The sequence below is a fragment of the Chanos chanos genome, chromosome 3, assembly GCF_902362185.1.
Source record: "Chanos chanos chromosome 3, fChaCha1.1, whole genome shotgun sequence".
Classification (NCBI taxonomy): domain Eukaryota; kingdom Metazoa; phylum Chordata; class Actinopteri; order Gonorynchiformes; family Chanidae; genus Chanos; species Chanos chanos.
Genome location: NC_044497.1, coordinates 7,977,042 through 7,992,500, shown reverse-complemented (window position 1 = coordinate 7,992,500; position 15,459 = coordinate 7,977,042). Strand labels below are relative to the sequence as shown.

General features: G+C 42.6%; 1 protein-coding gene across 1 annotated transcript in view; it reads right to left on the bottom strand.

Annotated features, from left to right (window-relative positions):
- zfhx4 (zinc finger homeobox 4) overlaps nucleotides 1-15,459 on the bottom strand; it is a 78,035-nt gene that overhangs the window by 1,989 nt on the left and 60,587 nt on the right. Inside the window, 6 exon segments of the mRNA XM_030767197.1 lie at nucleotides 1-320; nucleotides 771-6,002; nucleotides 6,141-6,258; nucleotides 6,672-6,872; nucleotides 7,420-7,553; nucleotides 12,193-12,309. The exon segment at nucleotides 1-320 is cut by the window's left edge and continues 1,989 nt beyond it. Of these exon segments, the coding sequence (XP_030623057.1) occupies nucleotides 1-320; nucleotides 771-6,002; nucleotides 6,141-6,258; nucleotides 6,672-6,872; nucleotides 7,420-7,553; nucleotides 12,193-12,309 (6,122 nt within the window).

Below are 15,459 nucleotides of genomic sequence, written 5' to 3'. Positions count from 1 at the left end.
TCCCATAGCTGAAAGCGCTAGTAAGGATTTTTCCCTTTTTTTCACACTGGGGGTCTCTGGGCGGGGGTTATCAGCTTCTCTTTCCTTGGCCTTCTTGGGATTCTCCAACTTGTTGTCTTTCTCTGAATCTTTATTATGTTGCTCAGTCTGATTGGCTGCCAAAGGAGCAGGAGGAACAGGAGGAACAGGAGGAGGAGGAGGAGGAGGAGGAGGAGGAGTCTGCAGAAGAGTCTTGGTTGGGGTACTGCTGAGAGACATGGCAGGAGAGGGGGTGGCTGGAGTAGGGAACCCAAGCATGCCAGCACCAGGAGACGCTAAAGCTGAAATACAGTGGTATACATAATATTGAAATATGTGACCTTAAATCACTCTATTAACTGCATGACTTTGCAAGGTAGTGATGTTCAAATTAGCTCTTTTTTGTTATGGATCAAAACTGTCACATGCGCTCCACAAAATACCAAAAGGAAAAAAAAAAAAAAGGATAGAAATACACAAATGTTCACGATACGTAAAAGGAATCACCACAAACAAAAAGGATTATTGAAATTTCTCCCAAAATGTCTGATTTCATTGTTAAATGTTTCTCTATGTTGCAATGAATGCATGCATTAATCGTCCTCACAAACCAATGAAATCACTGAATCATTCACAACACTCACAGTCCTCCACAGCAGTATGAAGAGTAACAGGCAGTAGTCATATGTGCATGTAATGCATAAACTGTTCAATAAGCTACTACACTTTTGTCTTTTGTCATACTAACTCACCAGGTGTATTTGGTGGAAAACCTGGAAGGGATGAAGGCCCATTAACACCAGGAAGAAGCACTGGTGGGAGGCCAGAGATTCCTGGGTAGCCAGTAGGCAGGCTAAGGCCATGAAGTGCATTATTATCCACTGCAGTTTGTTGCTGGGCTGGCAAGCTGAGGACATCCGTTGCCTTCTTCAGACGGTCAAGTTCTTGTTGAGCCATTAGCTGGCGAACAGTGGTTGGTGCGAGATAGTCCTTTTCTCTATCTACCTGGTTCCCCAGGGTTTCTTGCACTTTAGTAATGTGCTGCTTAGAAAAGATGTGATCACGGATGGAAAGTCTGGCTGTGTACTTCACACCACACAAAGTACACTCAGGCCTAGGTCCATCAGGAGAACCTTGGCTTATCATAAATGGCTTTCCTATGTTTATTTTAAATTTCTTTTCTTTTGCGCGGGCATTCTGGAACCAGACCTGCACAACACGCTTTGGGAGTCCAATTTCATTGCCCAGCATCTCACACTCCTGCATTGTGGGTGTGCGGTAGTCACTGAAGCAAGCTTTAAGGACTTTTAGCTGAAGGTTGCTCATCTGGGTCCTAAAGCGTTTGTGGCCTGGTCTCTGACTACCGCCTTTTGCAGATTTGAAGGGATTTGCCCCTCCAAATGGGCTAGGTGAACTTGGATCAGCTAAACTCGAAGTCTCACTCTGATCAGCATTATCATCTTGATCATCATCTCTGGCGCTAAAGTACTGCTCACTGTCTTTACCAGAGAAACTTAGAGCAGGACTTACCATGTTAAAAGGGAATCTATCTTCACTGGCCTCAGAGTTCTGTAAAGGGTTTACTTTGTTGTCACCCAGTTTTTCGCCTCCATTTGCAGTGAGATTCTCAACTTCATTATTTGTCTCATCTCCGGTCGTTGCGTCACTTATAGCAGTGTTAATGGATGAAGTCTCGTCAAAATCAGTCTTGTTAGCGTCATAAGAGACTTCTGCAGAATTCATGTTAAGCCCTTCAATTTCATCATTGTTTTCTGCTTTTAAAGATGAAGGGCTCAAGAAGTTTTTTAGCGGTGCCTCAGACTGTTTCATTGGAGTAGAAGCTGCAGCTGGCAGCTCGTAGTCATTTGCCTCAGCCTTGGAGTGCAACTGCATGTGTTCAATGAAGTTGTACTTGTGTGGGCTTTCACCTCCATCATCCTGAGGCATCATTGGGCTTGGGGGCAAACTAAAGCCAGCTTGCTTAGCCTCATGCCAATGTCTTGAACGAATGTGGCTATCAAGAGCGGACTTTGCCTTGAACAGTGCCCTGCAGAAAGGGCATTTTTTGTGAGACTGAGATGGTCCCAATGCTCTAAATTGTCCTTTTCTCTCTCTGGCACGTGTGTTTTGAAACCAGACTTGAACTACTCTTTTTTTTAGACCAACTTCACGAGCAATATGATCCAACATCTTGCGTGTTGGGTTGGAATCAAGTAAATATTTGTCATACAGGATTTCCAGTTGTTCTGGGGTAATAGTGGTCCTGAGACGTTTGTCTCTGTGTTGGTCTTCACCACTGTTCCCACTATCTTTTTCATTGGAACCATCCTCTTTGTCATCTAATTTTCGTTTCAAAGAGCCAGTGCCAGAAACAGAGCCTAGGCCAGAGCTGCTCTGTGTTGGCATCTGGGACAAAGCACCAGATAGCAGCTGGCCAGTCATGAGGGGATTATTAGGGTCAAAGATCATGTAGGGCATATCTAGTGGTCTTTCCAGGAACTGTGAGTGCAGGAACTGGTTTTGGGCAGCCAGGAAATGCATGTGCTGATGTTCCTGCCATAGCTCAACAGTTGGAAAAGCAATTTTACACTGATCACACTGGTACTGTAACATTTGGGGGGGTAGGCTATTGGTTAACGAGGAAAGAGCAATAGAGAGAGGGCTTGGTGGTACAGCTGCAGACTGAGGTTGGGAATGAGGCCTTGACATTTGTGGTTGTGGGGTTTTCTGCGGTGGGGGTTGAGGGGTTGAAGCCTTGGAGGGTCTTGGATCAGGCAAAGTCTTCAACACCTGTGATGAGACACTTTCAACCTGCTTTGTCTTCTCACAAAGGATCTCTGGTTTTGGAGAAGTTTTTCCCAAGTCAGGTCGAGGTGAGGGCATTAATGGGGAGCTGGACCCAGAGCTGGTGGCTGTAGCAAAATGATGTTTCATTGGATCTGTTTGCCTTGCAAAGAACTGCTCGCTGCTCTCCGAAGGTTCCTCTGAATGATTCTCTTCTAGACATTCATCATCTTCGTCTTTGTAACACTGCTTCTTTTGATGTGTGATGAGGTCAAAGATTCTCGGAAAAATGACACTACATTTCTTACACTGGTACTGCATGTTGCTTGTTCTAATGTAGCGTTCATTGGTTAGCTCTTTCTTCTCACTCTCTTTAGAATCTGCCTGGTTCTCATAACTCTTTCTAGCCTTCTGGCGGGCATTTTGGAACCACACCACAATCACACGTGTTGGCAGGTTGAGGACAGTGGAGAGCTGCTCAATCTCATCATCCTTAGGATAAGCATTGGTGTCAAAGAAATCTTGAAGGACTCTTAATTGGTAATCAGTGAAACGAGTCCTTGATGATCTCTTGTTCATGGCAGCATCATTTCTGCAGTATTCATTTTGGGCCTCAAGTCTGATATCCTCCAGTGTGGTTATGGGTGGAATGCTGAAGTTGTAAGGGGAGTCTTTGCTTCGCTGCCTCTCTTTAAAGAGAGTATTGCGGAACCAGTGCTTGATAACTTTCTGTGGGAGACCTGACTTATCTGCCATTTCTTGGATTTGTTCTTCATTTGGAGAGTTGTTGATATCGAAGTTAGCCCGTAGAATTTTCAGCTGATCATCTGTGATTCTAGTGCGGGGACGCTTGAACTGGGATTGACGAAGGAAGTTTGGATCCAGTCCCAGTTGCTGTTGACATAACTGTGTGAGGTCAGAAGATAAAGAGTCCATTGTTGGCAGCTGTAGGGCAAGCTGTGGGGGCAGGCCTGGGTGCTGCACGGACTGCATCATCAATGGTGGGAAAATTGGCAAGTCAAGAGAGACAGGAAGTGGCATTTGAGGAGGTGCATTAGAGGCTGGAGGCGGTGGAGGAGGAGGAGGTGGTGGTGGCTGTGGAGCCTGCAGTGGTGCTGGAGATGGGGTCTGGGTTTTCCCTACAGTGCTAGTGGCAGGCATAGCTGTCACTGGAGCTGGCGGTGGAGGTGGTGGAGGAGGAGGTGGTGGTGGGGTTTCTGGAGAAGATGGATTTATGGGATAAAGCTTGTCATATGCCTCTCTGTACTGCTGTGCGAATTTCTCTAGTTCCACATATGGAAAGAATTGTCCATGGACATGCTCCTGATGACTCTTGAGGATAAGCATGTTGGAGAAAAATTTTCCACACATCCTACACTCTAATTTGTCATTGACCTCTTCCTCTCTGTTCTTCTTTTGGCTCTTTTGTCTGTTCTCATTGTACTGAATGACCAGTTCAAAGCCAAAGTTCTCTAGCAAGGCTTTGGCAGCGTTACCCCTGGCACCAGAGACAATGCGTGGCGGGGGTATAAGAGGTTCTGAGAATTTTGGCTTCTTAGTATCTTTGTTATCTTTAACGCTGTCCGCATCATTAGTTTGCTCTTGCTTTGCTTTGCCCTCTTGCTTCTCCATGTGCTCTTCAGCCACCTTGGTCATTTGATTTTCAGGTACAACCATGTGGTTATGTTCTATTTTAGGTTTATGGCTCTGTTGCTGAGCTTTGTGCTGCTGCTGTTGCTGCTGCAGTTGAGACTGAGAGGCCTGCTGCTGTTGAGCCTGTTGCTGAGAGAGCTGGAGCTGCTGTTGGCCAAGCTGATGCTGTTGCTGCATCTGTTGTTTCAGATCCTCGAGAAAAGAGCTTGTCATGCCAGGCATCCCAAATGCAGCGGAATGCAGGGCTAGCTCAGGGCTTAGGTTAAATTCAGTGCCAGGAATATAGAAAGGGAAGAGGAACTGCGGCTGCTGGAACTGTAGCAGAGCTTCGGGTGTCATTGGGAAGTGAGGGAAGAATGCTGGGTTAAGAAACTGAGGCTGAAAGAAGGCAGCCTGCTGCTGGAGCTCATGCTGCAACTGCATCTGGAGCTGTGCTGGTGACTGAGCAGTTTGATGGCTGGGTTGAATGGAGATGTGTTCAGTAGTTTGCTTCACATTGACTTCTTTGGCATCTACAGTGTGTTCTTTGTTAGATGATACTGGTAAGCTTGCACAATCTGTGTTTCCCTGACTGACTGGGACAGGACTGCTGGCTGGTATGCTTCCACTGTTTCCACTTCCTGTGTTGCTGCTAGTCTCCATTTTGGCAGTTCTGGCTTTTGTCTGATGGAGTACAGACCTCATATGAATCTCCAGGGTTGAGCTTTGGCTGTAAGCAACATTACAAATATTGCATTTGTATGGTTTGTTATCAATATTGTTGCTGGTCTCCTGGGGGACTGGGCTTGAGGCTTCTTGGAGAACCTTCTTCAGCTTATGCAAGTGTGAGACAGAGTTGTAATGAACGAGAAGAATGTTCTTCTGAGTGAAAGACTCCTTACACACTGTGCATTTGTATGGACGGGAAGGGTCTAAAAACTTCTCCATGGTAAAATTTGGACCTTTTCTAAATGGCAAGGTCCGCTTTGGTTCAGAACCCATGTCGTCAAGCAGTGAGCTGCTGTCACTTCCTGTGGGGCTGGCCTTCCCTTCTTGGTCTAATTCATCATCCTTTTCCATTTCCTGTTCAAAGGCCTGTGCCTCCTCTAAAGCCCTGGCCTCATTCTCTGTGATATCTCCGTTAATGGGCAGACTTCCACACAGCTGCTGCACTTCAGCCTCACTCAGCTCAGGATGACCATTTTCCAGGTGCTTTCTGAGGGCAAGGAATGTTCTGAAGCTGCGCTGGCAGAGGCTGCACATAGTGGCTGCCCGAATGGCATGGTACTGGGAATGTATCTGAAGCTTCTGCATAGTCTTGAAAGCCAAGCTGCAGTGGTTGCAGCGATACTTGTACACATGGCGATCAGACACTGAAAGCTGTTGATGCTTCTGTAGGTCACTGAGCTGCTCCTGCAAAGGATCTTGACTCTTTAGGTCCTGTCCACTGGCTTTCTTCCAGTCTGGAGCTTCAGCAGCCTCCTTTGGTGGTTTGAGTTCCTCACTTGTAAGCTCCAGTTCACTTTTGTCTTGAGCTTTGTTATTTTTTACATCCTTGGAGCTATTTCCTGTTGAAGGCCACAAGAAAGAAGTCTTAGACATCAACTACAGACATTTTCATATTCACAAATTAGTCATCTGAAAAAGTGTTTCTCGTGTGTTCAGCATTTCAGTGGATTCTGTTAGATGTTACATAATGTGCTTACCAATGTGCTTTCCAGATCCCTCAGGCAGTACAGTTGAAGAATCCATCAAAGATGGGAGTTTGTCGTGAGCTGCTGTAGGCAGCAACACATTATTCTGCATCACATCTGGGCCGGTTACCTGAAATGAACGTATGTTTAAAGTTAATGATAGTCTGTTCAAATTCAGACAAGATTCAAAATAAAAACAGTATGAAGTATCACATCAAGTATTGCAAAAAAACAAACAAAAAAAAATCTACAAGAGAAAAAAAAAGAGACATACAATTTTCAGCTTGTGTGGGCAGCTATAAAAAGCAATGCTTTTCATAGACCAAATTGGCTATTCTATTAGAGGACAACTTTCAAGTTCATGAAAAAGTCTCTAGAGAGCAGGGTAAGTGCATGGGAAATGTTCCACAAGCTGCTCTCTGTCAACCCTGCCCACAGCATGCTTCGGATTTCATAGAGAGGTTGACAGTCCTGACCGACTTTCTGTTACGCATTTAAAGGGACAGATAGCGGGGGGAAAAATATACCAGAAACCAAGCATACCGTCATGAGCAACTTCTCCACGCAGTCTGGAGCTACACTGTGGAGATGCGTGAGATGTAGTTGCAGGTGAATCTTGTTGCTGAGCACATCTTGACACAGTGGGCAGCAGATGACTGGCTGCATAGAATGCTGGGACATGATGTGCAACTGCAGACGGTTCGCGTCCTTACTACTGTAATTACAATATGGGCACTGCTGCACCTGAAATGACACAATTCATCTTGTCACGTATGTAATTTGGAGCACAGAAAACGACCACACACACGCACACTGGTGACTGGGTTAAGGTAAAAGATTATACATCCAGAGGATTGACTAAATTTCAAACTAAACAAATTGGGGCCTGCACAAAACATACATCAAACTCATTTCGTGTAATTCACTTAGGTCCTCAACTTTATGCAATTTTATTAGCGAGAAAAAAAAAATGATTTGCTGGAATTTCTAATCAGAAGATTAGAAATGACAAAGGTGTGTACCTCTTCAGACTCAGTGTGACCCTCATTACAGGGAGTAGTTTTAAATTGCTGCTTCCAATCACCTGTCTTAATGTAATCCATTTCAGAAATGACAAAGTCCTGTACATCTCAAGGCTCAACAAGACAGGCTAATACTTCATAATCTAATTCAAAAACACATATAATTTAAAGAGATGCAAAGGCCTGAGGCTTATCCAGGTATTCTGCTTGAACACAAAGAGGTCTTCTGTTAACCCTTTGTTTGGATAGCATAAAGAATATTAGCTCACCTGCTCATTGGTATGTGTCTTTTCCTCAACTGATTTTGGCCTCTTGGGTGGAGTGTCATTTTCTTTGTCTTGCAGAAGGGATCTCTTCCCCACTGCAGCAGTCCCAAGCACTTCTTTAGCCAGTGTATTAACTCCTAGGAATAGAAACGCAAAATATCCTCAGACACAAATTCATTTCATGTTCATGTTGATTTAGCAATGCTTGCTAAGAATCATCTAGCGATGAAGCATAGAGCAGTTACTACACAACAGAGCACAAGACTAAAATACCATTCCACCATGCACTGATTTAATAAACAAAGAAAAAACAGAGATTCTGTGGTACCCGGTTTAAAAAAACAGTGCAGAAGATGTCAATGTATATCCTCTACGCTCAACTCCTGGGAATAAAGCCATTCAAAAGTTTCAAAATATTTCAAATTCATCATTACCGCAAGACATGCAAATAAAACATGGGATTATATTATGCATTTGGAGTTATAAATGATCAAATCACTGGTCTCTGTATTGTACTAAATATCCATGTCCTGCACAGTATATTGCACGCCAGCAATAGTATTATCATTTCAGCTGGTCTCAGTTCTGAAAATCAGCCCCCCAGTTGCATGCAGAGGATGCTGTGCATACTGATAAATCTTTCATTAACCTCATCTTTAGATACAGAGGGTCCCCGCATTTTCAGCCAATGCAAGTTATCCTCCCCCGAGTATGCACAACACAAAGAACCCTAGCCCACCATGGCCTCTGCTAATCTGGCCACTCGAGGCAAAATATGTGTCTTACTCTTGCAAATCAAAGCTTATAAATAAATAAATAAGTATATAAATGGGAGGGTAAAAATAAACAAAAAAAACCAAAAGCTAAATAAATAAATCAAAAGCAAGAATATGAACTGTGTATTTTATATCATGTTGCACTTTATTCATGTTCAGTGTGTATCAATTTCTGGCACGTGTTCATGCATTTTAATCCACTGCATTAAGAGGTATTTTGCTTATTTTATTGTAATCCTACATATCTGCAGTCTGACATATTAGTCTGTCAAGGGAAGTGACATGGTAGAGGGGAAAAAAAAAAAAAACCCACAAGGGCACAATACAAATTTCCAAGAGCATCAGAGAATTTTCTGCAGCCTCAAATAGCTAGGTAATCTTTTTTTCTCCCTCCTTTGATATCCCCGAAGCGTTAGGGAGGCATGTCACATACATTTCACGACAAACAGAAAACCTCATTTGCCAGGCGCCCGAATCTCACTGCTGCACAGCGTCGTCTGACCTTCCCCCCTCCCCCCCCCACCCTCTGTTTATTATGAGTATTTCTAATTTTAACTTTCAATTTTCGCCATCTTCCAGTCAATTTGCAACTAAATTATTTCCAGGGTGAGGAGGCGACTGCTGGACAACTGGGTGCAAATATATTTCACAATGCAGTGAAGCCTTACCATTGATTGCCATCATACTGAATGTAAATGTGTAGTCTGGAGGTTAATTTCATTGTGTTGTACATGAGAATCCAGCTTTAAAATTTATCTTCATAATCAACGTTATCATAAACACTTAAACAGCAATATAGATGGACACATCACTGTATATATATATATATATATATATATATATATATATATATATATATGACTTCACAAGCTTTAGAGAGAGCACTGGAACATTAACAGCCCACACTTCCTATATCCCTATTGTTTTAAAAGGAAATACTTAAACATGAAAACAATATTCTTCCAATCATACAACAGCTGCTTTTTTTTTCATTTTATGATCCACTACCTAAGAGTATCAATTATCATGATTCGCTAGCTATTCTCCTTTCTTTTGAGACTGTACCTCACATTCAGTGAAAATGCCCTTTGTCCTTTGTCTTCAGACAGACTGCAGTGCAATAAAGCAATAGGTAAAATAATTGTGACACCGTTCTCCCTCAAATGACAAATGTCTTTGAGAAGCAGGACCTTGGTTGATTAGATAAATCAGAAGATGATTTATGACATTCAAGCTGTTTGCATTAAAGAAACAAGAGCACTACCCATCTTTATTTACAACTGTCAAAGGGATTTGTCAAATCACACTGCCTTTTCAAGGCCTCTTTAAATACCTCTAATAATTTAACCAAATTGTTCCTTCAAACATAGCACCAACAACAGCCGCCTCAGTAATGAGTCTCCCCTGCTTGTCCTTCCCCACTTGGGGAGAAGCCATTTTGTGTCCTGTTTATCTTTTAAACTGGATTTTCTCCATTTTAGTATCTTGTAAAGCCAGCAGTATCTTTGATCATACACTATTCATATCAAGCATCTTCCTATCTATGGCAGAAAGGTGCGACACCGAAACGCTTTTATCCAGAAACAGCACAATAAGATAAAATACAACGGTTGCATCCCTGTCAACACTGGTTTTCAGGTACATATTATACCTTTATTTCTCATTTTTTTCAGAACACTTCAATTAAACAGAGCCTGATTTATAAAGGCAGCTTGAATTTACTATTCAATTTACTGGACCTCAGGCTCAACACTAAAGCTAAGGTTACAGAGCCATAAATAAGCCAATGCCCTGGGACACTTGGAGTAACTTTCGTGATTTACAGGGAGACTGGGTTAAGGTTACGCATTAGTGTGACCTGAGGTTCGGCTGATAACATTTGAATGCCATACTTTGAACCCGTAAGCTCTCACAAAGGACCACGCTTTTTCCACAGCCTGGGAAAAAAAAAAAAAAAAAAAGAAGGGAAAAAAAACCCACATCTGAGGCCATCACTTCCTCCTTCCTGTTTTGATGAGACATATGCTGGCCCTTGTCATACTTGGCAAATCACCCAATACATTCACTTTACATCGATTAGGCTAATAAGAAACCTCATAGCTGTAGGCCTACAATTAAATATGCTAATGGATTTAATATATTTTAATCTCATGTCCAAATAGATAGCAACCGAGCAATTCTTTGCTGCAAATGTAAGAAATTTTGGACACATGCAAACAATGTTTCAATTACAAATGCTAATTTAAAACATTTGTACTGGTCCACATACATTTAATGTTGTTTTATCATTTAGTATTTGAGTTGCAGAATGCATTAACATGAAAATGAAGAATACATGAACAATGACTAATTTTTCTTGCTAATTTGAAGCAGGTAGGCGGGAAATGGTCTTAGCAGCGATGACAGCTAATTTTCATCTTTGCTTGTGTTTACTGTATTATTTGTGAAACTGTACCCCAGAGCTATTGCTCTGACATGTTACATTTCAACAAAGCACAAAGTAATCTGGAGCTGATCCAGATTAAGACATTTGCATGGAAAATGCAATTTGGATTATAATTAATCCATGGTGACACTAGATTAAAATGACAAAGTAAATGAGGCTCGCAGAAAGGGTTGTTTTCAAAAAAAAAAAAAAAAAAGAAATATCTTGCTTTTGGAGTAAGAGCTGTGAATATCTCCATATATAATCTCCATATAGAATGCACAGATGCCTGTTTTCTTCTTGTATTATCAACATTAGAGATTAAATTCTAAGATACAAAAATACATTAGCATGTATTGGTTGTTAATATGTCACAGCTACGGATTAGTAAATCAAAACAACAGCCATTTGTAGCCTGGGTCACTTCTCAAGTGACATTATATTAAAAAAAATACTGTATTGTCCAATAAATAGATACATAAATAAATAAATAAAAGAACATATATATATATATACATATTCACTTCAATGAGAAAAAAAGCTCTGGTTTGACTTGCCTCATATTTGCATCTCTACAACAATGTTTAATGATGCTTCATGTATTACGAAGTGCAAATGCATTGACTAGAGTCTGCCTTAGACAGGTCTGTCATGAATATATGGTTAAAAGATAGATGACTAGCTAAACTAATAGGCTCCGTCTCGTTTCAGCATTTCTTCTGCTCCATTGAACCCAACATTATGTAGCTAGGTATGGCGTGCATGAAAAGACATCCAATGTAATATTCATTTTGGCCATAGATTTCCATCTCATACATAAAAAAAAAAAGCATGTATGAATTCTTATTTGGCAAATCAAATATAACAAAAGCCTGGAGTAGAGGCACCAGACGCTAGCTCCAGGGGTTGTTTTCTGATCTTAACACACCGCTGTTTTGTAAGGATTGTTGCCCTTGTTAATGTTCTACCAGTTTATACACACATTCTCATACAACATATGCAGATTTCAAGTCACACACCAGTGAGGACAATGCATCTCTCGGATGGGTCGAGGGATGCCTGACTCTTAGCAGGCAAAAGATTGAAAAAAGAAAGAAAGGAATAAAAATTTTTCAACATTATACACACACACACACACACACACACACACACACACACACAGACACACACACACAAGAGTGATCTAATCCCACGCTTACGCAAAATTAATATGTCATCAGAGGAATCACAAGTACAGCGAAGATTAATGAAAGGCGCTTAAAAATTACAAGCACGCAAACTGATTTGATTAAAAAATAATCTCAGTGGTCATTCTGTAATATTCTTGAACTTATCCGCATCTCTGCTGTCAGATGGTTATGATTAAAATGGGTCAATGGAAGGCTACAGATAGTGTTCACATGCACTCCACACATGCTGCCTTTATTAGTAAGACCGCTGCCACAGTTAGAGATGAAAGTCGACATTTGGGTGGCACAGGTTAGTGTGCAGAAATAGGGAATTAGCATAGAACAAGGGGAAGGGGGGGTGGTGGGGGTTGGTGCCAGAAGAAAAGACCAAAACTAAAGGTCTTACTGGATTCTTTCTCAGTCGTCTTGCCCTCTTTTCTGTCTCTCTCGCTTGGGTCTCTGTCATCGGCCGCAGCCAGAGAGCCAGCACGTGGACGTCCTTCCGTGTCGTCACCTGGTTCCTCTACAAGTGAGCACAAGGAGGGGACGGGATTACCCATATGCCAATGGGGCACTGAACTCTCAGTGACAAAAAAAAAAAAACACAAAAAAAAAAAACCCAGAGACCCATCACCCACCAAATCTCTCCATCAAAGGCATGTTGTGTATTCCAAGCACCAAAATGCTTTGATTGAAAATATTACAAGGGAATCCTGCAGGTTTGAATTTGGGACTTTTACAGGCCTTGCTTATTACTCAGTGATCCTGTTTGGGGTAACAGGGTAGATTCGGATTCTTTTTTTTTTTTGTGTAGGGGGGGGGGGGGATTGGTGGGTAACATGGGGGCACTCCGCGGGATGAGTTCTCTTCCGGAAGCTTCATCATACACCTCTCTAGATTGTTAGCACTAGGCAGATTACATGGAAATCTTTCTGGTGGCTCACCCCCCCCTCTTGTTTAATAATTCTGCGTCTCCTTGCTATGCTGCCAGTGGATTAATCTGTTTATGCTGTTAGCTGCTAGGTCGGGGCTGCAGCACCACTAATCCCTGAAAGGCCTACTGTTCCCTTTCATCCTCAAATCATTTGTCTCTCACTGTGCTGATGTCACATTTTAATGAATTTTTAGCAGGCTGAGTAATGCCAGATAACCAGGCTCACTGCTGCCTCTTCACCACATGCAGACTCCAGTGCAATACAAGAAGAAAGAAAAAAAAAGAGGGAGAGAGAAAGAAAACAAATACGTGTTCCCTATTTTTTTTTCCTTTGGGGGGGGGGGGGGTTGACTTGCAAGATATTAAATAAATTAGAGTGATGCAAGGGGGAAGATTGGGGGGGGGGGGGGGGGGGGGGGAGGTGTTCAAAATGCTGTGCTCATCCTTTTTAAGAAAACCTTAATAACCATATAAATTGACCACGAGGTGGCAAAAAGGTCAGATACATTTGCATACAATCACTCAAGTCATTGTTAGGTAAGCAGAAGGCCCCAGCCCAGCAGATACATGATATAATTAACCCTTTCAAAATCCCCCAACGCTGCTGCCGCCGACATTTTAAGTGCAACACATTAAGTGGAAATTATATACAGCATGAAATTTTCATGGCAGATGCTGAGAGTGATTGAAAGGAGAAATTGTGCCGCACTCCAGTCCTGATGTTTTATTAATAATATTCTGACAACAGGATGAAATATCCCCTGTCACTGCTGGCAGCTGGGCGCAAAAATTGCTATTTTGGTGCCTGTGCTGCTCTGGTGTATTCCAATTCATCCTGCAACAAAGGCACTGTCTCAGACTATGTGTGTGTGTGTGTGTGTGTGTGTGTGTGTGTGTACGTGTGTGCGTGTGTGTGCGTGTGTGTGTGTGTGCGTGTCTTTGAATGATCAGGAATGTGTGCAGTATATACTAAAGATCAAACTGCAAACTGTGCTATTGCCCAATTTGAACTTTTTCTTGTTTTGAAAAGGAAATCGCTTTGAAATCAGACAAATATAATAAATGTTTAAAAAAAAAAAAAATTAACAGCAAGGTCATGAGAATCTCTCTCTCTCTCTCTCTCTCTGTCTCTCTCTGTCTCTCTCCCCCTGCAGCAGTGCTGGCTGTAGTGAGGGAAGGGGCCTGGGGATCGGTAGGGCCCTGGTCATGATTCTGTGGTGCTAGTTAAGCCTACGTCAAGGCTCGGGGCTAATCAAAGGCCGCCCTCAGTAGGCAGATGAGAGTTCCCTCGTTTGTAAAGGTGACGTGTGCGAGCCCAGCTCCTCCGCGGTGAAACAAAATCAAGGGCACAGGACAGCCTGTGGTGACACCCCTTTACCATATGTCACCCCTACACCCTCCCCCCGACACACACACACACACACACACACACACTCACACCCTGGTCCTGGTGGAGCGTCTCTCTTCTCCAATGGCTGGATTTACTGACCCACTCACCCTAGCTGGGAAATGAAGTGTCAAAGTGCTAGCGAGAACCTCTACCTCGAGGGGGCATCAAATTTTTAAGGCTATCGTGGAACACATTAATAAAACATTGTGTGTCAAGAAAAAGAAAAGGGCAAATTATGAAGGTAGTAAAGGAAGGGAGAAAAAGAGAAGAGCAGCTATCATCTGGGTCTCATCAGACAGCTTTTTTTTTCTTCTTCTCTCTCTCTCTCTCTCTCTCTGTCTCTTTCTCTCTGTCCTTCTCCTCTCCTTTTTGGTGGGGTGATCTGCAGCTTTTCTGGAATGCATTTCAAGAGCGAGAGAAATTCCCAGACATGCTTTCCTATACATCACCACGGTGTCTGGCCCGGGCCTGACCCTGGCAGCAGTTTGAGTAATCTGAAAGTGTGGAGCAGGGAGGCTGCATGTCAGCACCAAAAAAAAAAAAATTAAGGGATGGGGGGGGTGAAAGGGAAAGAGAGTCCTTACCCATCAACTTAATCGCTACCAGCAGGACCACGGACATGACTTTTACAGGCCAAAAAAAAAAAGAAAAAAACCCCAACACTGCAAACAAACACTCTGCCCAGGTCAAACTACCCTCCTGTTAAGGGTTTCTCTGACCAAGGAGGCCTGCTTTTTGATGTGAGATAGAAAGCATTTTGTGGTTGGAAAAGATTTTTTTTTTTTTCTTCGCCATATTTCTACATAACGGATACAGACTACATAAGTCTGCATAAGAGGATTCTCATTACAGAGATAAAAAAAAAAACAACGACTACTATTCTGTGGAGCTTCCCTGTATGTTTTAAAATGGTGTTGATTGCATTGCTTCCATTTTCACTGAGAGGGTGAGAGAGAGAGAGAGAGAGAGAGAGAGAGAGAGAGAGAGGGGGAGAGAGAGAGAGAGAGAAGGGGGGGAGAGAGGGAGGAGGACATATGGAGAGTCTGGGCCGGTGAGGAAAAATCATAAATGTGAGTCCAGTCACTTTCTTTTCATTAAAAAACAGGCTCTGTCCTTTAGAAGCTGCTTAATGACAAGCATGGAGGCTGGGCTTCAGCCCTATCCCCCATGGGGTCCACAGCGGCCCACACTGGTCATTATCGGCCCAGTAAAAAGCCAGCCATTGTATACCATAGCTGAAATGTATTAGCAGAGAGAGAGAGAAAAAATGATTGCATTCATTAAGATGTCCCTATACACATATGGCTTTGCTGCAAATTTGTTCCTTAGAGCAAAAGTGTGCATTATTC